Consider the following 21,905-nt stretch of genomic DNA (forward strand, 5'->3'; position numbering starts at 1 on the left):
GCTTTAGCTAACCTGATACGTGCCCTGCAGGATCTGCAGACTGCATTATAATCTTCTTTAGATATGCCTCCCTCTTTCCATTTAATAAACATTTCTTTCTTTCTTTTTAGCATGTGTTTAAGTTCTGTGTTCATCCATCCTGGTTTCCTTAAATGCTTCCCATTCTTCCTACTTTTCGGGATTGTTAACGATTGTGCTTTGAGAATCTCATTTTTAAAAATTTCCCATCCTTCCTGGACATTTTTGTCCTTAAGGACATCCAGCCATTGGATCCCTCCTATTCTCTTTCTGAGTCTCTTAAAATCTGCCTTTCTAAAATCTAACCTTGAAGTTTGAGTCTTCACATGTCTTCCTCCTCTAGTTATCCAAAATTCTATAATAGCATGATCGCTGCCTCCTAGGGTCCCAGCCACCTTTACCTTCTCAACCATTTCCTCCCTGTTTATAAGGATTAGATCCAAAGTAGCAGATCCCCTTGTTTTCTCCCCTACCTATTGGAAGATAAAGTTGTCAGCAAGAGAGGATAAGAATTTTCTTGACCTGTTAGTTTTACTTGAGAGAGATTCCCAACAAATGTCTGGATAGTTGAAATCTCCCATGACCACTACGTCATATTTTTTGGAGAACTTGGTCATTTGATACATAAAGAGTTCATCCATATCTTCAGCTTGCCCAGGTGGCCTGTAGTAAATGCCTACAATGGAGTCCTTTCCGTTGTTCTCTCCTTGTATTCTTACCCAAACAGTTTCCACAGAACTCCCAGTCTCTGAAGCTTCAATCTCTGTGCAGATATACGCTTTTCTAACATACAATGCAACAACTCCTCCTCGTTTATCAAGTCTGTTTCTTGCAAATAAGTTGTATCCTTTTAGCCTTTTATTCCAATCATGTGTATCGTCCCACCAAGTTTCAGTGATTCCAATGACATCATATTCCTTTTCCTGCATTAGTAGTTCCAATTCTCCTTGTTTGTTGCCCATGCTTTGTGCATTTGTATAAAAACATTTTAGTTTGTGATTGGTTTCTCTTCCTCCCATATTTTTATTATTTAAATTGTTTTGTCTTTGTTCTTCCTTTCCACTTCCAGTAGCAGAGATCTCAATAGTATTTGTCAGCTGTATGGCTTTTTCTGGCCTTTTGCTTCCCTTCCCACATTGTTCTAGTTTAAAGCTCTTCTGATGAGTGTAGCAAGGCGACTTCCAAATACATGTTTTCCAGTCTTCGTAAGGTGCACCCCATCTCTAGCAAGTAGTCCATCGTATAGGTAATTCATTCCGTGATCCAGAAATCCAAATCCTTGTTGACGGCACCATCGACGTAGCCAGTTGTTCACCTGTAGAATCTTATTCCACCTCATTGTTCCATGGCCATCCACTGGGAGGATGGATGAGAAGACCACCTGCGCTCCCAATTCTTTCACTTTCTTGCCTAAGTCTTCAAAGTCACTGCAGATGGTTTCCAGGTCCTTTCTTGCGGTGTCATTTGTCCCCACATGTATTAGCAGGAATGGGTAGTGATCTGTAGGTCTGAAGAGTCTTGATATCCTGTCAGACACATCTTTAATTTTTGCTCCTGGAAGACAGCACATTTCTCTTGAGGTTATGTCTGGTCTGCAGATAGCGGCCTCTGTTCCTCTTAACAGGGAATCCCCCATGACCACCACTCTCCGTTTTTTCTTCACAACATTCTTGTTTCTCCATCCAGGAGGATTCTGAGGGCTTACAAGGTTATTCATTGCTGGCAAAGTCTTATTTTGCTGTATTTCTTCATGGTTCTCCTGCGTGAGAGCCTGGTACTGGTTCCTGAGCAGCATGGGTGCTGACTGCCTCTCGATCCTCCTGCTTCTGTGGGTCACATGCTTCCATTCCTCTGTTTCGTCAGGTGCAGTTCGAATTTCTTCTCTTTCTGAATCATGAAGAGATAATTCTGCTCTGTCTAAGAACTCTTCACCTTCCTTAATGATTTTCAAGGTAGTTAACCTCTCTTCTAGATTTCGCAACTTTTCCTCCAACAGGGACACAAGCTTGCATTTCTGGCATGTGAAGTTTGGCTTTTCCACTGGCAAGTCTGTGGGAACATGTAGCAGGATATGCAGCTCACCAAATGGCTCCTGGACTCTTCCATGTTCTTATTGTTAATGTTCTGAAAACAGTGAAAAAAGCTTAAAAAAAAAGCTTCAAAATGCGCGCGCGGTTTACCGATGTCCTCTTTTCAGCTCCAACAGCCAAAATCCAGTGTTCTTTGAGCTCGCGGAGACTCTTCACTTACCCCAAAATGCAGTGGGAATATGCAAATTATCTCCTCAGGACTCCTCCCCTGGTTTACCGATGTCCTCTTTTCAGCTCCAACAGACAAAATCCAGTGTTCTTTGAGCTTGCGGAGACTCTTCACTTACCCCAAAATGCAGTGGGAATATGCAAATTATCTCCTCAGGACTCCTCCCCTGGTTTACCGATGTCCTCTTTTCAGCTCCAACAGCCAAAATCCAGTGTTCTTTGAGCTTGCGGAGACTCTTCACTTACCACAAAATGCAGTGGGAATATGCAAATTATCTCCTCAGGACTCCTCCCCTGGTTTACCGATGTCCTCTTTTCAGCTCCAACAGCCAAAATCCAGTGTTCTTTGAGCTTGCGGAGACTCTTCACTTACCCCAAAATGCAGTGGGAATATGCAAATTATCTCCTCAGGACTCCTCCCCTGGTTTACCAATGTCCTCTTTTCAGCTCCAACAGCCAAAATCCAGTGTTCTTTGAGCTTGCGGAGACTCTTCACTTACCCCAAAATGCAGTGGGAATATGCAAATTATCTCCTCAGGACTCCTCCCCTGGTTTACCGATGTCCTCTTTTCAGCTCCAACAGCCAAAATCCAGTGTTCTTTGAGCTTGCGGAGACTCTTCACTTACCTCAAAATGCAGTGGGAATATGCAAATTATCTCCTCAGGACTCCTCCCCTGGTTTACTGAGGTCCTCTTTTCAGCTCCAACAGCCAAAATCCAGTGTTCTTTGAGCTTGCAGAGACTCTTCACTTACCCCAAAATGCAGTGGGAATATGCACATTATCTCCTCAGGACTCCTCCCCTGGTTTACCGAGGTCCTCTTTTCAGCTCCAACAGCCAAAATCCAGTGTTCTTTGAGCTCGCGGAGACTCTTCACTTACCTCAAAATGCAGTGGGAATATGCAAATTATCTCCTCAGGACTCCTCCCCTGGTTTACTGAGGTCCTCTTTTCAGCTCCAACAGCCAAAATCCAGTGTTCTTTGAGCTTGCAGAGACTCTTCACTTACCCCAAAATGCAGTGGGAATATGCACATTATCTCCTCAGGACTCCTCCCCTGGTTTACCGAGGTCCTCTTTTCAGCTCCAACAGCCAAAATCCAGTGTTCTTTGAGCTCGCGGAGACTCTTCACTTACCCCAAAATGCAGTGGGAATATGCAAATTATCTCCTCAGGACTCCTCCCCTGGTTTATCGATGTCCTCTTTTCAGCTCCAACAGCCAAAATCCAGTGTTCTTTGAGCTTGCGGAGACTCTTCACTTACCCCAAAATGCAGTGGGAATATGCAAATTATCTCCTCAGGACTCCTCCCCTGGTTTACCGATGTCCTCTTTTCAGCTCCAACAGCCAAAATCCAGTGTTCTTTGAGCTTGCGGAGACTCTTCACTTACCCCAAAATGCAGTGGGAATATGCAAATTATCTCCTCAGGACTCCTCCCCTGGTTTACCGATGTCCTCTTTTCAGCTCCAACAGCCAAAATCCAGTGTTCTTTGAGCTTGCGGAGACTCTTCACTTACCCCAAAATGCAGTGGGAATATGCAAATTATCTCCTCAGGACTCCTCCCCTGGTTTACCGATGTCCTCTTTTCAGCTCCAACAGACAAAATCCAGTGTTCTTTGAGCTTGCAGAGACTCTTCACTTACCCCAAAATGCAGTGGGAATATGCAAATTATCTCCTCAGGACTCCTCCCCTGGTTTACCGAGGTCCTCTTTTCAGCTCCAACAGCCAAAATCCAGTGTTCTTTGAGCTTGCGGAGACTCTTCACTTACCCCAAAATGCAGTGGGAATATGCAAATTTTCTCCTCAGGACTCCTCCCCTGGTTTACCGAGGTCCTCTTTTCAGCTCCAACAGCCAAAATCCAGTGTTCTTTGAGCTTGCGGAGACTCTTCACTTACCCCAAAATGCAGTGGGAATATGTAAATTATCTCCTCACAACTCCTCCCCTGGTTTACCGAGGTCCTCTTTTCAGCTCCAACAGCCAAAATCCAGTGTTCTTTGAGCTCGCGGAGACTCTTCACTTACCCCAAAATGCAGTGGGAATATGCAAATTATCTCCTCAGGACTCCTCCCCTACATTACATTGTATGGAGGACTATGTGGGGCCATTCTACTGTACTGAGCACTATGTGGGGCCATTACACTGTAATGAGCACTATGTGGGGCCATTACACTGTATTGAACATTATGTGGTGCCATTATACTGTATTTAACCCTATGTGGCCACATTTTACTGTATGGAGGACTATGTGGAGTAATTATATTGTATGGTGCACTATGTGGGTCCCATTGTACTATATGGAAGGTACTATATGGTGAATCTAGGGGGTTCAATAGGATGAAAATTACTTTTTAAGGGCTGCAACATTATGAGATATGTTCTTCTGTGACACCACTGGATATAATTTTTTTTCCATTGATTTATTTATTTTTTGGGGAGCAATTAGAACTTCTGCTATGAGGCCCCATGATTCCTATGTACTCCCCTGGAGCTGTGTATTTAATGCCTATCACGATGATACCCCCTTCCCCTGGAGCCATGTATCTCATGTGCATTACAATGCACAACTGTTCTCATAGTATTAGACAGGGGTGACACATTTCTAAGGGAGTAGTAGTGTAATGTGTGACACCGCTCCGTCCACTTCTACTGGTCCAGTAATGTAGTGGACGGATCGGGGTCACACTTAACACCACTGCTCCCATAGAAGTCCTATACCTAATGCCATCATGTGATACACTACACTGAGCCCTGCATCTAATTCCAGTGAGTGTTACTCTAAACGAATCTAATCGCAACACATGTAACTCCAGAGCTTGATACGGCGAACAGTACCAACTAACAGAATCTGAGCTGCCAGCCATCCTCGGTGGCAATGTCTACTTGTCTGCACTGTGATCCTAAACTTCATCCTGTTGCAAACACCCAAAAGGGGAGGCGAAGAGTGATGTCACACACATGTGAGCAGACTCCGCCCACATTTACTGCAGTCGTAAGGTGAACTAGTTGTACACTGGGTTTTCATGGCAAATTTCAGCAGCTGCTCCCCCTAGTGTTTAAAAGTGGAAAATATGAAACCTTTTAAAATTATTTTTAATGTTTTTCTCCATTGAAAACAAATGATTATATTTTTAAAAAAATAAATAAATAAAACTTTAGTACTTTACGTTTTTTCAATTGTTAAATTTTTATTTTTTATTTTTATAGCACCTTTCCTTTAATGTCAGAATCATATTTCAAACTTTTATTTGGTTATGATGTTAGAAGGGTTAAAATTTAGCAGCAATTTTTCATTCTTTTAAATGAAATTTACAAATCCTATTTTTTATTAACCTCTTAATAGCCTAGGGCATATTTTTACGCACTAGGCCATCACCCCCCAGTTCAGCACGGGCTCCGGCGGTGAGCCCACGCTGAACCGGGCACGTCAGCTGTTTCTTACAGCTGACATGTGCCCGCAGCAGCCGCAGGTGGAATCGTGATCCACCCGCGGCTGTTAACCATTTAAATGCCGCTGTCAATCTCTTTAACTGCGCCGCGCCAGAAGTGTGACATTAGCCCCGCCCATCGGTGACCCCGTCACATGATCGCGGGTCACCGATGGGTTGGCATGACAACGCCTGTGGTTGTCATGTCTCGCTTGCTAAGAGCGCCACCCAGTGGTCGGCACTCATAGCAAGTGAGCATTTCTACTGCATACAGGCGATCTGCTCGTCGCCTGTATGCAGTTGAAGCAATCAGAAAACTGCAGCTTCTATAGTCTCCTATGGAGACTATAGAAACATGCAGATAGTGTAAAAAAAATGTTTTTAAAAAATATAAAAAAAATTAAAAAATATAAAAGTTTAAATCACCCCCCTTTTGCCTCATTCAAAATAAAATAATTAAAAAAAAAACCACATACACTTATTTGGTATCGTAGTGTTCAGAATCGCCCGATCTATCAAAATAAAGAAGGATTAATCCGATCGGTAAATGAGAAAAAAATTCTTGGTCGTTGCAACATTGCAATAAAATGCAATAACGAGCGATAAAAACATCACATCTGCCCCAAAATGGTATCAATAAAAAACATCAGCTCGACATGCAAAAAATAAGCCCTCACCCGGCCCCAGATCCCGAAAAATGGAGACGCTACGGGTCTCGGAAGATGGCGCCTTTTTCTTTAAGCAAACTTTGGATTTTTTTTCACCACTTAAATAAAAAAGAACCTATATATGTTTGGTGTCTACGAACTCGTAATGACCTGAAGAATAATAATGGCAGGTCAGTTTTAGCATTCAGTGAACGTGGTAAAAAAAACAACAGCTGTGGAATCGCATTTTTTTTTGCAGTTTCACTGCACTTGGAATTTTTTTCCCCATTTTCCAGTACACGATATGGTAAAACCAGTGATGGCGTTGACAAGTACAACTCGTCCTGCAAAAGAATTTTGGGCCAAAAAAAATCGATGCAAATACTTTTATGCCCAAAAATGACAAAAGTATTCTTGGGGTGATACCTTTATTGGCTAACCAGAAAAAATATATATATATTCAAGCTTTCAGAGCACAGAGGCTCCTTCTTGTAATCTTGCCTGACGAAGGAGCCTCTGTGCTCTGAAAGCTTGCATATATATATTTTTTTCTGGTTAGCCAATAAAGGTATCACTCCGAGAATACTTTTGTCATTTTTAGGCATAAAAGTATTTACATCGATTTTTCTGGCTAACACGGTACCACAATATAACTTTGTATTGTACATCAGGGATGTGAAAATTAAATACTACGTTTTTCAATGAAAATGTTGCAGAAGGCCCACATTTTTAATTTTCACAAGGCTAAGAGGAGAAAATGGACCACAAAATTTGTTGTGCAATTTCTCCTGAGAGCAGGAATACCCCATATGTGGTCAGAAACTCTTGTTTGGGCGCACAGCAGGGCTCGAGGGATAAGGAGCACCATTTGACTTTTAGAGTACAATTTTTATTGTACGCTAATATGTAAGCTAATATGCCATAAGTGGTCAGAAACTACTTTTCAGACACAATGCAAAGCTCAGAAGGGAAGATGCCCAACATTGGAGTGCAGATTTAGCTGGAATGGGTTGCGGGTACCATGTCACATTGGCAGTGCCTCTGAGGTGGAGGACAGCAGAACCCTCATAAGTGACTTAATGAAATCATCTAGGTGTGCAGTGAGCATATTAACACCATAGGTGGTTCCCAAAAGTTTATATCATTTGGCAATGAAGAAAAAATAATTACATTTTTACCACTGAAATGTTGTTTCAGCCTCAGATTATACCTTTTTACAAGGGGAAATAGGTAAAAATTGCCCCATAAGTTGTAGCACAATTTCTCGTGAATGTGACAATACTCCATTTGTAGCTGTACAGTACTGTTTGGGCCCAATGCAGAGCTCGGGAGGGAAGGAGCGCTATTTGACTTTTAGAGTGAAGATTTTCCTAGAATAGTTTGCAGATTCCGTTTCCAGAGCCCCTAATTACCAAAATATCAGAAACACCCTCAACTGACCTCAATTTGTAAATTACACCCTTTTGGGAATACATGTATGGTGTCACGGTTTCTACATTGACTGTGGCCAGGGAACGCTGTGAGTGACAGCTCAGCTGTCTTATTGCATCTGGAGTGTGCTGGACTGTCAGTTTTGTGAGTGACAGTCCAGCTATCCAATATAATCTTGGGGCGTGCTGGGTTGTCAAGCTTTTGATTGACAGCCCTGTTGTTCAATCTGGTTTACTCTGCGGACATTTCCTCAGGCGCCTCTCATCCCTAATCATTTGCAAGGTATTAGCTGGCTGGTTGCTAGTAGTCTGTGTCAGTTGAAAATTTTAGGTAGGTGTGTACGCTTGCTCTGTGTCTGACTCTGATCTTGCTGATGACACAGGATTTTGTGGTGACTACTCTTTTGGATTTTCCCTTTCTGACTTCAGGTATCTGAGCCCGAACTCGTTTGTTGTACTCCCTCGTTTTCACGTACCTTCCTTGCACTGGACCCCGGACTGTTACCTGACCACACCTTTTGTATCTCCCTTCTGTACTATGAACCCTCCTGGTATCTGACCTCAGACCTCCTAATTACCCTGTCTCAAGGCTTGCCTGGCTCATATTACAACTGACTATATACAGTACAGACCAAAAGTTTGGACACACCTTCTCATTTAAAGATTTTTCTGTATTTTCATGACTTTGAAAATTGTACATTCACACTGAAGGCATCAAAACTATGAATTAACACATGTGGAATTATATACTTAACAAAAAAGTGTGAAACAACTGAAAATATGTCTTATATTCTAGGTTCTTCAAAGTAGCCACCTTTTGCTTTGATGCCTGCTTTGCACACTCTTGGCATTCTCTTGATGAGCTTCAAGAGGTAGTCACCGGAAATGGTTTTCACTTCACAGGTTTGCTCTGTCAGGTTTAATAAGTGGGATTACTTGCCTTATAAATGCGGTTGGGACCATCAGTTGTGTTGTGCAGAAGTTGGGTGGCTACACAGCTGATAGTCCTACTGAATAGGCTGTTAGAATTTGTATTATGGCAAGAAGAAAGCAGCTAAATAAAGAAAAACGAGTGGCCATCATTACTTTAAGAAATTAAGGTCAGTCAGTCCGAAAAATTGGGCAAACTTTGAAAGTGTCCCCAAGTGCAGTTGCAAAAACCATCAAGCGCTACAAAGAAACTGGCTCACATGAGGACCGCCCCAGGAAAGGAAGACCAAGAGTCACCTCTGCTTCTGAGGATAAGTTTATCCGAGTCACCAGCCTCAGAAATCGCAGATTAACAGCAGCTCAGATTAGAGACCAGGTCAATGCCACACAGAGTTCTAGCAGCTGACACATCTCTACAACAACTGTTAAGAGGAAACTTTGTGCAGCAGGCCTCTTTGTTAAAGTTGCTGCTAGGAAACCACTGCTAAGGACAGGCAACAAGCAGAAGAGACTTGTTTGGGCTAAAGAACACAAGGAATGGACATTAGACCAGTGGAAATCTGTGCTTTGGTCTGATGAGTCCAAATTTGAGATCTTTGGTTCCAACCACCGTGTCTTTGTGCGACCCAGAAAAGGTGAACGGATGGACTCTACATGCCTGGTTCCCACCGTGAAGCATGGAGGAGGAGGTGAGATGGTGTGGGGGTGCTTTGCTGGTGACACTGTTGGAGATTTATTCAAAATTGAAGGCATACTGAACCAGCATGGCTACCACAGCATCTTGCAGCGGCATGCTATTCCATCCGGTTTGCGTTTAGTTGGACCATCATTTATTTTTCAATAGGACAGTGACCCCAAACACACCTCCAGGCTGTGTAACGGCTATCTGACCAAGAAGGAGAGTGATGGGGTGCTACGCCAGATGACCTGGCATCCACAGTCACCAGACCTGAACCCAATTGAGATGGTTTGGGGTGAGCTGGAACGCAGAGTGAAGGCAAAAGGGCCAACAAGTGCTAAGCATCTCTGGAAACTCCTTCAAGATTGTTGCAAGACCATTTCCGGTGACTACCTCTTGAAGCTCATCAAGAGAATGGCAAGAGTGTGCAAAGCAGTCATCAAAGCAAAAGGTGGTTACTTTGAAGAACCTAGAATATAAGACATATTTTCAGTTGTTTCACACTTTTTGGTTAAGTATATAATTCCACATGTGTTAATTCATAGTTTTGATGCCTTCAGTGTGAATGTACAATTTTCATAGTCAAGAAAATACAGAAAAATCTTTAAATGAGAAGGTGTGTCCAAACTTTTGGTCTGTACTGTATATAAAGGGAAGCCATCTTAGGGTGGCAGATCAGTCAGTGAGATGAGTCAGATCAGTGAGTGAGGACAGTCAGTCAGGGAGCAGAGTCTCTTTAGGAGCTCTGCTCCACAAGAAGGGCACAGTCCTAGAGGCCCAGGAGGGGAGCAGTGGAATAGGCTCCGTTCTAGTAAAAGGGATCCCAGGGGTACGGCGAGTGCAAGACGGCACCCGTATGCCCCGAATCTGTCAGAAGACAGAGGGATCGTAGGCCGCAAGAAGGGGACCGGCCCCTAGGCCAGCCGTGTTACTCCAAGTCTCGGCTGGGAAAAAAAGAGGCTTCTGGCTTATATAGTCAGTTGCCGAAGCCTCATTCTAATCTCCGTGAGGGTCAAGCAGGTCTGGGAATTCCGACAAGAAAGGAGGGACTTCAGAGCACCGAGCGGGATTGAGAGTGGGGAAGCGCAGAGCATGAGGGAGAAAGACCCAGCGTGAAGACGGTCTAGCTAGGAACACAAGAAAGTGGGGTTCCGTCAGGTGCTCCTCCGCCTGAGGAAGAGCTGAACCCCTGCCCGGTGAACGCAGCGCGACGTGGGAGGCTGGCACTCGTACAGTACACCAGTGGAACTGCCATGAGAACTGTGAGTAAAGACTCGGATGACTGCACCTTACTGCCTCCGTCCATTCTTTCATCTGCGCCATCTTTCCCTCCCTGCACTACAACGCCCAGGGCAACTCTCACTTCCTACACTGCCCTGGAGCTAGCTCTACCTGTGGAGAGCCACGCCATCCTTGCTGCCGTAACATCAGCTTCAGAGGACTGCTCTGCAGCGGCGGCTCCCTTTAGCCGCATTCCACAGGTGGCGTCATGAACTTTTCAAATCCCCTGTAAATATTCCCCCCTTTTTACTGACCGCCCTGGGTCACGGACCGGGCCAGCCACCGTGAAATTCCCCATACAGGCATCCTTAAGACGCCCGGCTGCCGAGTACCCCACGGCCCTGGGGGCGAGTGATTTTCACATTAATCATCTCCTGTCGCACTCACTCCAATGCTGGTATTGTATTGTTACATGGAATCTTTATGATGTTACATCATCATCTTCTTCCGATTCAGGTCCCTACAATATCGGATCCTCTCAGTGGAGATCTTCTATATAAGATAATTTTTCTGATTGAACCTTCAAGGATGAATAGAGACAGGGACAAGATGGAGGAGAGGATATTACACCTCACCCTAGAGATCCTCTTCCGGCTTACTGGAGAGGTGAGAGATTCTGATGACATCACATTACATCATTCTTATCTATGGTAATAACAGATGGACAGAAGTGGAGAGGTGAGGACTCTGGAAATGTCTGTAGTGAGATTTATTAATGTGTCTCTCCATAACAAGGATTACACAGTAGTGAAGAAGACGTCTAGTGAGCGCTGTCAGGCCCCTGTGTCTGAAGGATGGGGAAGACCCCTGAGCTCAATCACGGGGCCTCCACCTCACCTCCTGGTACATGAGGACATCAATGACCAGAAGATCCTAGAACTCACCTACAAGATGATTGAGCTGCTGACTGGAGAGGTGACACTGCTGGGACATTATACAGTAACACTATGAAGGGATCGGGGGGATGACGGTATCATTGTGTTTGTCAGGTTCCTATAAGGTCTCAGGATGTCGCCGTCTATTTCTCCATGGAGGAGTGGGAGTATTTAGAAGGACACAAAGATCTGTACAAGGACATCATGATGGAGGTTCCCCAGCCCCTCACATCACCAGGTAATAGACAGGACTAAATACACACGGCCTATAATTATCTGTATGTAAAGAATTAATTCAGTCCCTGTATGTGTTTCCTCTAGTTCTATCCAGTAAGAGGACAACACCAGAGAGATGTCTCCGTCCTCTTCTTCCACAGCACTGTAAATAAGAAAATCCTAATGTTCCTCAAGATCATCAGGTAGATGGAAAGAAGATTTCATGAAATGATCTGTAGATGGCTATGAAAGTCTTGTGTTCAGTCTTGTTTTATCCACCAGTATTATATGTTTTATACTTGTGTAATGAGAACGGTGGAGATGGCAGGATTAGAGCTGACCATAGATGTGACTTCTCCATCTGTCTGTGACTTTTACAATATTTGTTTCAGGGTGAAGATCTGACCCATATTAATACTACAGAGACAAATGTGAGGGGTGATGAGCGGTGTAAAGAGGAGATTCCTACAGATAACCACCCAAGTGAGTGGTAACCATGAAATGCAGAGACGTCACAGATTCTTCTTCTTGTAGAATAATATGTTGTATTTTTTAGATTTTGTTCACTCAGAACTTTTTGATGTGCATTTTTACTGGCAGAAATATTTAGTGCTTAAACAAAAAAACACACTTTTTAACAATTTTATTTATTAATGCATTTTGGACATAACATTTCACAGGCCAAAAGTGAGGTTATACACTTTTTTAACAAAGAAAAATACAAGGCTGATCTCTGTACAATCAGTTCTGTCTGTTTGGTCATGTAATTGCTCCAGCCTAACTCCATCCACAGCAGGAATGGATTAGTCTCTGCTGCGGACAATGATTTGCTAAATCGATCACAAGTTTGTCCCGAAGAAGAAGCATGTAGACTGGTGGGGCAACTGGCCATCCTTGGAAGAGGATTATTAATAATAAAAATAATAATATAATATCTTATGAGATATAAATCCTTGAGGACCATGGACTTGGCAGCAATGTGTATAGGGCAAGCAAGGACTCGGTCCGGTGGCTGCACAGAAGAGGCAAGTATACGATGGGCGTTTATGACCCCAAGATAAGGATTCAAAGAATATTTAGAATCAGGATTTGTATAGCAATAATGCAGCACAACATAGAAATAATAAAACATCACTTTTACACTGACGAGAAAAAGGGTAACGATGTTTAGAACTTTTGTCTCCATATCTCACCATCCACTACTTCTTCGAACATGAGGTCACTGGTTCGAATCGAAGAGCAGCCATGATGAAGAGGGACCTTCTAGGAATGGTAAAAAAATAATCCTCCTTTTTCTAACCAACTGGTATACCTGATGTACTTATGTTTGTCTATGTTGAATGATTTTTATATACAGTATGATTAATAAAAATTAAATGTTTAAAGAGTTTTTTTTTATTTTGGTTTACACTTAACATTTATCTAAGTGTTTTTTCTCTTTTTAAGATATGGCTGGTTTTCTATCAGGACCTGTAAACACTAACAAATGGCTGAGTGACACTAAAGAAGTGTTCTCTGAGATTGAAACTGACAATAGTGGTACTACAAGACCTACCCTTAGGAATCTGTTTTCTGAGGTATGGAAGCTTACAAGAATAAGCCTTGGTTGGAAGTTCAATCGCTAGAGAATTATATAAAACAGGGGATAGTCTCTAGTAGTCTCAGGATTTATATTGTCCCGGCTCCTAGATGTAGGTATGAAACTCTTCTAAATAAGTGGGAGAAAGAATCAATAGCCTCATCTGTTTGCTTTATGCAGCTTCTATTGGAGAAGGAAAAAATAACTTTGGAAAAATCCTCTTCAAAACTACAGAGCCTCGTTGAGGAGACTCTGAAAAATAAAACTGAACCTGACTTCATTAATAGGGAGGAGACCCTCAAGAGTACAGTGACGCGATCTCAAACAAACATAAAGGACAGAAAACACAAACGGTTTATCAAAGACCTTTCCGGATTCAAAGCGAAGCAAGCGTATCATTTTACACTTGACAACCCCACACCACAGCATGATATATCACCTTCAGATATCGAGTCATCAGACTGTGAGTTTAAGGGAAGAAATTTCAGAACAGGTGAAGGTAGATATAGGGGACGATATAGGCAAGGCTACATGTAAGAAATGGCAAGGAAACAAAAGCAGGGGTGGCTCACGTGTACCCTCTACGGCAGTTTTTCCTCCTCATTGCCATCTTTTTTAGAGGGAAGGGTCGCAATACCCTACGACCTAAGGGACAGATCCCATCTGAATTGCCAAATGAAATAGAATGTAACCAGACTGGTAATAAGGGTGAGGACAATTTGAACCGGATCTTCAATCTATCAACATATACTTTGACAGTTTGAGGAGGTTCCTGGGCTCAGGACTGTCTTTTGTACTAACTACTAGATTTGACTCATTTAATTGGATAAAGGATGTTAATCTCTTACGCAGATTAAACTGGCAGACATTTTTCATCAATAATGATAAACAAAGGTATGAACAATTGGGGATAACATCAAAGGATCTGCTTGATGTCAAGATCCTAACAGAATTATGAGATGAAGGACAGAGGGGTATTGATGAGGGTCCTTTCTCCAACTTAAAACCGAGAAGAACTAAAATGCCTATTTTTTGCAAATTGGTCACTGACGAAATTTCTAAAATCAATCCCAGAAATGAAATTCAACCAAATCTCTCTATGGAAGAGAGGAATGTAGTGATTGATTTGGAGAAAAATACCCAGATTATTATCGAGACCTCTGATAAGGGTGGAAATATTGTGATCATGGACAATGATAAATATCTGGAAATGTGCCATGCAATCCTATCAGACTGCACCACCTTTGATATCCTTGCAAAAAAACGGGGAGTAGACTGTTCCAAACACTTTAATAAACAGTTTAATTTCCTCTATCCAAAACATCCTAAATCAGCTACCTTTTATTCATTACCTTAAATCCATAAAGGCCTGAGCCCTCTAAGAGGATGCCCGATAGTGTCCGAAATTGATGCCCTATGCCAGAACTCCAGTGTCGCTGCATTGTTCTAGCCTGGAGGACTTTCATGCTGAAAGCAGAGACCTTAAAAGTAGGTTCCTTGAAAGGGGTTACCCGCGTGGTGTTATAGACTTAGCGTACCATCATGCTTGCTCGGAAGAGAGAGCAAACCTGTGGGTACCCAAATGAAAACCAACTAATGAACCGTTGAATCGTGTCATAGGGACGTATGACGACCATGCGGACCAGGTGATTAACATCCTGATTAGATACTGGTGCATTTTAAAGGCAGACCCTGATTTTAGTAACTCTATTTCTTCTACACCGTCAGTTACTTTTAGAAGGGGAAGATCGATGAAGGATCACCTGGTCAGCAATCATTATGTTGCCCCAAAATCTACAAGCACACGGTCTAAATGGCACCTATAGGTGTGGTTCCTGCAGTTTCTGCCATTACATTGAGAAAGTGAAGACCTTCACAAGTGCTGTCACTAGAAGGACATGAAGCAGTTTGCAAATTGCAGAACCATGACGTTCATGTTCATGTCCCACAAATTACGTGGGTAAAAGGAACAGACAACTCGGGGTCCGTATAAGTGAGCACTTGGGGGACATCAAAAACTGCAGGGACACACCAATAGCTCACCATGTTATACAAAATCATGATGGAATTCTATGTCATTTAAAGTAAGAGGTTATCCCACCATCAGTACGTATGGGGGATTGGGCTAAGAAAATTTTACAGAGGCCAAATGGAATTTTTGGCTTGATACAGTATCTCCTTAGGGGATAAATGAGCATCTTAGCTTTGTCAGTTCATTTAACGAGAGCACTTCAATCACTTTACTTGTACATATCTATGAAGATACAGAATTCCAGCATTTGATACCTGTGTTTTTGGTAGTAATATAGTATCTTATTGAAACTATTTAGTTTCTTTGCCCTATCATTTTATAGTTCAAAATTTAAGAACATGGTAAACATGTATTTATACTTTTGGTCTTCACCTTTTATACCTGGGTCTCTCCCATTCTCTTATAGAGCTTATAAAATGTAAAGCTTATGCCCTATGCAGCATTTTAGGGACCATATTATAAGTGCTATATGAATACCCTCTCTAAAAATCTTTGTTATAGGGTGTGTTTTATCTATATGTTAATAGGGGGATGAACCCACCATTGACTGTGCACTGTATTAATTGCCTCCCTATAAAGATGCACTCTTAATGTGGATGGTAATGTTATATACAGTGCCGCTATACCACTATCATTACCTAAAGAATGGACTTTTATTTATATCATTGGGGCACAGATTGTGGCACTTGCTTTACAAGAGGTGGAACGTGAGATGTGTTCCACAGAGAGGTGGACCTTGTCACTTCCGGTAACCTTCACTGCGGATAAAATTGAGATGTGCTCCACGAATGAGTGGACCGCGCCACATATACGTCATCTTCACTTCCGAGGTCACTTCCTTTTTGCTATAAAAGGGTAATATGCTATAGATGGAACGCACGGAGTGCTATATTGAGATCATTTCTGCCATAAGTCGTCAGTGCACATTGTAGCGCTTTGATGCCAGCTTTATTATAATCCCCTGATGAACCCCTAAAGAAAAAATGGGGGGGGGGGACGCGTCGGGACCTGATTTCGTTGGGCAGTATTAAGATAAGTGATACCCTGTTTCTTAAATTAATAATGAGCATAGATGGAGCAATGTAAATTAACAATCTTGTGTTAGTTGTCAAAAACTATGGTGTTTTTATTATACTAGTCATAAAGGGAGACCAGAATGAGTCCCTAACCGTTATTTTCTATTTATATTTTTTTGGGGGGAAGCCTTCATTGCCCTTGCTGGGTTTATGTGAGATATGGATTTAGTAGTATAATCAGTGTGATTGAAGCACTGTGATCCCCTTTTTCCCCATACTATTATATTATATCAATGTGTCTATATAGGAATATTCGGGATTATTAGGATACGCCAACGCTGAGCGAGGGCGCCAATAATATCAGGGTGTCAACCTCCGCTGTGAGGCAGGATGAAGTTAGGGACAACTTTTACACCCTATATAAATACTCCAACATTCCACCACAAGATGGCTGCATAGTGGACTCACATTTTATAAAGTAATTATATAATCACCTATAAGTACCTCCCCCCTTTTTTTGCAGGTGTTCTTGTTGACTTGTTACCAGTGATATCTTTCAATTAGCATATAGGGACGGTTAGGGACTTGGATGGTCAGCCTAAGTGGAGAAGGAGCACCACTGCGACTACTGAATAGGGTGCCAACCTCCACTGACAGGCAGGGGTAAGAAGAGGACCCTATTGAGGGACCTTATAGGAATGGTAAAAAAAAAACAACTCCTTTTGCTAACCAGCTGGTATACTGAAATACTTATATGTTTGTCTATGTTGAATGATTTTTATATACAGTACAGACCAAAAGTTTGGACACACCTTCTCATTTAAAGATTTTTCTGTATTTTCATGACTTTGAAAATTATATCACTGTGCTTGATCGGCAAACTTGCCTGACCTTAGCCCCTTTGAGAATCCATGGGGTATTGTCAAGAGGAAGATGAGAGACACCAGACCCAACAATGCAGACGAGCTGAAGGCTGCTATCAAAGCAACCTGGGCTTCCATAACACCTCAGCAGTGCCACAGGCTGATCGCCTCCATGCCACGCCGCATTGATGCAGTAATTGATGCAAAAGGAGCCTCGACCAAGTATTGAGTGCATTTACTGAACATACATTTCAGTAGGCCAACATTTTGGATTTAAAAAAAAATTTCAAGCTGTTGTTATAAAGTATTCTAATTTATTGAGATAATGACTTTTGTGTTTTCATTGGCTGTAAGCCATAATCATCAACATTAACAGAAATAAACACTTGAAATAGATGACTCTGTTTGTAATGACTCTATATAACATATGGGGTTTCACTTTTTGTATTGAAGAACTGAAATAAATTAACTTTTTGATGATATTCTAATTTAGTGAGAAGCACTTGTATGTGGGCAGGTGGGAGGAGCGAACCTGGTCCTCTGGCAAAGATTTATCGACGACATCCTATTCATCTGATCTGGTGACTAAGCATCGTTAGACTCCTTCCTCAAAGAAATCAATCAAAATGAATTCTTCTTAGAATTTACTTCAAACACCAGTACACAACAGGTTAATTTTTTAGATCTAAACATTTACATACAGGACAATCAAATCCAGACCCGGACTTACATCAAACCCACAGACTCAAACAGTTTTATTTCTCTGGACAGCTGCTACCTCCCCAGTTGGCATTCCCTGTAGCCAATACATGCATCTACACAGAAATTGTTCTAACATTGATGACTTCAAAGAAGAAGCTACCCAGCTCACTAATACATTTCTGGAAAAAGGGTATAATCTACATTTTATCAATTCTGCCAAAAATAAAGTACAAACAATACCCAGGGAAACTCTTTTTAGAAATCCCCAAGAAGCCACCCATAACACAGATTGATGTCCCTATCATAACTCAGTTTAACTCAAACCATTGGCAACCATATTCCACCCAAACCTAGGTTCATTTTCAAAAAGGCACAAAACTTGGGGAATGTAATCGCCACCTCAGTCAGTAATCCCCACAACCCCATTACCGAACGACTTTCCTTCACTAAAGATATAGTAGGCTTTTTCCATGCAATAAATGTGCGGTGTGCAAAAAACTACACACCACCAATCAAAAAAGCATCCAAGAAGGGGGCGTCATTCACACTATATCAAACTTTATTACCTGTACCACAGAGGGAGTTATCTATAGCCTCAAGTGTCCGTGCCAAAAACTATATGTAGGCAGGACAAAATGTCCTCTACATGTAGGCATAAATGAACATTTGGGCAACATTGCAAAAAAATTTGACGGACACCCTCTATCCAAGCACTTCTCTGAGAAACACGGGGGCTCCACAAAGGACATCGTTTACAAAGGACAGGTTTACAAAGAGTTTTTAGAAACAATGACGCAAAGATGACTTCTTGACACAAATGTCACGAATTGAGCGTAAATGGATCTTCACCCTGGATACTTTAAAACCTAAAGGACTCAACTCCGAGATAGAATTGTTTGCTTTCAATGAGGATTGATCCTCCTACCTCCAGAAGTCTTCCACATGTTCAAGTACTCAATAGGCACACATATCTAAGGGATCCACGTACATCTAAAGACCAACCCTGAAGAAGGGACCCATAGTTCCTGAAACGTGTAGGTTTCTGGTCTGTCCAGGCTCCCGTACCAGTATGAATCACTTGCGCCTACGTCACGCAGGTCCCTTTGTCCGGCCGCAAGGCGCCAACCGCAGGTTCTCACCTGCTTCCTCCACGCTGACGCCGTGAGAGCAACAGGCGAACAGTAAGTCACCGGCCGAGACCCTGCTCATTGTCTCCCCCCTCTTTCTCCCATCCACCACCCTCACCTCTCACTGAAGACTCCTACGAGTGCGACCGCACTCTCCGCAGGTCCTCCGCTGCAAAGACACTGCCGCCCGACAGCAACCCTTCTAACTAGCGCCATGCAACTGTAAGTTATCTCACACAACACCCTTGTGCCATCTGCAAAAGAACTGTGCATTTACCGCAAGGTAACTCCGACCAAGCAGCTCACTGGTTCAACACTCCCACACCCCCCACATCTAAGGGGAACTAATGCTACTACCTCTTCCTCTGGGGATTGGACCGGCTCAGACACAATGCAGCTGCAGCCACCCCAGCTAAGAGGCCCTACGGTTACTTTATGCGTGCAAGCAGCACTACCGGTGCCATAAGCTGCCCAGTGGGAACCTCAAAGCCTCCTCTACTACCCTAAAATCTCTGCTACGTGTGATACAGGTAATTTCTGTTTTCCCACTCCCTTATTTTAAATCTATTTACCATAGGCTAGCTAATCCTTGCCTTTCTACTCTTTGAACACCTGTCGTCCCCTAGTCACTATTTAGATCTCATCTCCCTCAGGACACTCTCTACCTGTACTCTGCCAGGCACTACCAGCATACCATACAGGTAATTTCTACCCTAAATTATTTTATAATATTCATTAGCCTCAACATATTATCTACTCATCTCTTCCCTCAGCACATGGACCCTTTACCACAATAATTCTAAATGCCCTCACTCAATTGGACTTGCTCCCAATCAACTCCACTTCAGGTAAATCACATCCCATTCTTCCACCATGGTAGGTATGGGATCACATTAACCTCCCCCCCCCCCCTCTCTTTCAAACTAGGGGACTCCCTGAACCCTCTTTTGCTCATTTGTCTTCTAACACGCATCCAAGAAGCCATTACCTACTCACTACCAGCCATCTACCCTCATTTTAATTCGTAGCATTCCCCTTTTTAAAGAACATTTTAATCCCCGTTCTTTACCTATTTGTACTATTACCCTAATAAAAATTTGTGTTTTAATTAACCAACGCATAAACTTTTATTACCGGCCCTGTGATTCGCTCTCTAACCAAACCTAACGCTGCCAGCGCAAGCCTTTTATCAATATTAATTTCTAGTAATGATTCAATGTCTATTGCAAAATATATATATATATGTTTCAATTTTTTTTTGCCAGATAACTGGACCATGATTTCAGACTCAGATTTTAACACAAATGATCATAGTATCACACCTGATATCTTTGAAGAACATCCCATTATACCAGACATACCTCCAGTCCTTCTTAAGCTAACTAAATATAGCAAAAGGGATGGTGCGGGGGCATTTATGCATATAGCATTTATGCATACTTTATCGAAGTACCATAATTTATCAAAGTGCCTCGGCAGTTAGATATGGCAGTTGGACAGGGCAGGAGACAGGTAAGACTTGCAAGACAATTAAACAAACTTGCTTCCAGGTCATCTTTTTGGCAAACAGTATTCACCATTTGTATCTGTGCCATTTATATTCTGGCTGCTACAATCATCCACATTCACCGTTCTCCCACAAATTCTGCACACTTCATCCATATTAACCCCTCACTCCTCTCTTCTCCTATCTACAGCTGTCATGCTCTCTTCACAATGTTATACCACACAGATCCATTCATTCCCACCATACAACACATGAAACGCTCTCACAAATCACTCAACCATCTGCTCACTCTCTGTATCTTCCTTCTCTTAGTCGCAGGTGATATTTCTCCTAATCCAGGACCCTCCAGTAATAATAACACTAACTCTTTCCCTGTTACATTCAGAAACCCTGCTAATCTCATTAATATTCCCTGCATATCTTCTGTCTCATTCAACTGTGCCCTTTGGAATGCGCGCTCAGCATGTAATAAACTCTCTCACATCCATGACTTTTTCCTCTCTAATTCCCTCAACCTTCTGGCTCTCACTGAAACCTGGATCCAGCAGTCGGACACCACCGCCACTGCAGCTCTCTCCTATGGTGGCCTACACTTCTCTCATACTCCGAGACCTGACAACAGATCAGGTAGAGGTGTTGGTCTGCTTCTTTCAACAAAATGTACTTTTCAGGTTATCCCCCCAGTACCCTCCCTTATCTTCCCTTCTTTTGAGGCCCACACAGTCAGACTCTACTGGCCCTTCTCCCTGCGAGTGGCGGTTGTCTATCGCCCTCCAGGTCCCTCCCGTCAGTTCCTGGATCACTTTGCTGCCTGGCTTCCAAATTTTCTATCCTGCGACATCCCCATGATAATCATGGGAGATTTTAACATCCCAATTGGCGATCCTCTTTCCCCATCTGTCGCTCACCTTTTATCACTAACCTCCTCCTTCGGCCTTTCACAGCTTGCTAATTCTCCTACACATGAGGACGGGAACACATTGGACCTGATCTTCTCCCGGCTTTGCTCAGTACATGACTTTACTAACTCTCCCCTTCCACTGTCTGACCATAATCTTCTTTCTTTCTCTGTCAAGAACTGTGACTCTACTCAAGACCCCCCCACTTTCCACACTTATAGAAATATACGCGCCATTAACACCCAGAAATTTATGAAAAAGTTGCAATCATCATTGGCCCTAATCTCCTCACTCTCATGTCCCGACTCTGCATTGAAGCATTATAACGAAATAATGCTATGCGCCCTGGATGAAGCCGCACCTCCTACACAAAGAACAATTTGGCATAGACGGCGACAACTCTGGCACACACCTCAAA

General features: G+C 42.6%; 1 protein-coding gene across 2 annotated transcripts in view; it reads left to right on the plus strand.

Moving 5' to 3' along the window:
• Positions 1-21,905, plus strand: part of LOC141270660 (uncharacterized) — a 741,199-nt gene that overhangs the window by 562,218 nt on the left and 157,076 nt on the right. Inside the window, exon 1 of one of the 2 annotated variants that reach the window (XM_073680753.1) lies at positions 11,317-11,586. The exons of the other annotated variant lie outside the window; for it this stretch is intronic. Within the exon in view, the coding sequence (XP_073536854.1) occupies positions 11,332-11,586 (255 nt within the window). The 5' untranslated portion in view covers positions 11,317-11,331. Of the gene's footprint in view, positions 1-11,316; positions 11,587-21,905 lie in introns of those variants that run through there. 2 annotated transcript variants of the gene reach the window in all.

The sequence above is a fragment of the Phyllobates terribilis genome, unplaced genomic scaffold, assembly GCF_046119375.1.
Source record: "Phyllobates terribilis strain yellow unplaced genomic scaffold, ASM4611937v1 Scaffold_5__5_contigs__length_657084704, whole genome shotgun sequence".
In the NCBI taxonomy this organism is placed as follows: domain Eukaryota; kingdom Metazoa; phylum Chordata; class Amphibia; order Anura; family Dendrobatidae; genus Phyllobates; species Phyllobates terribilis.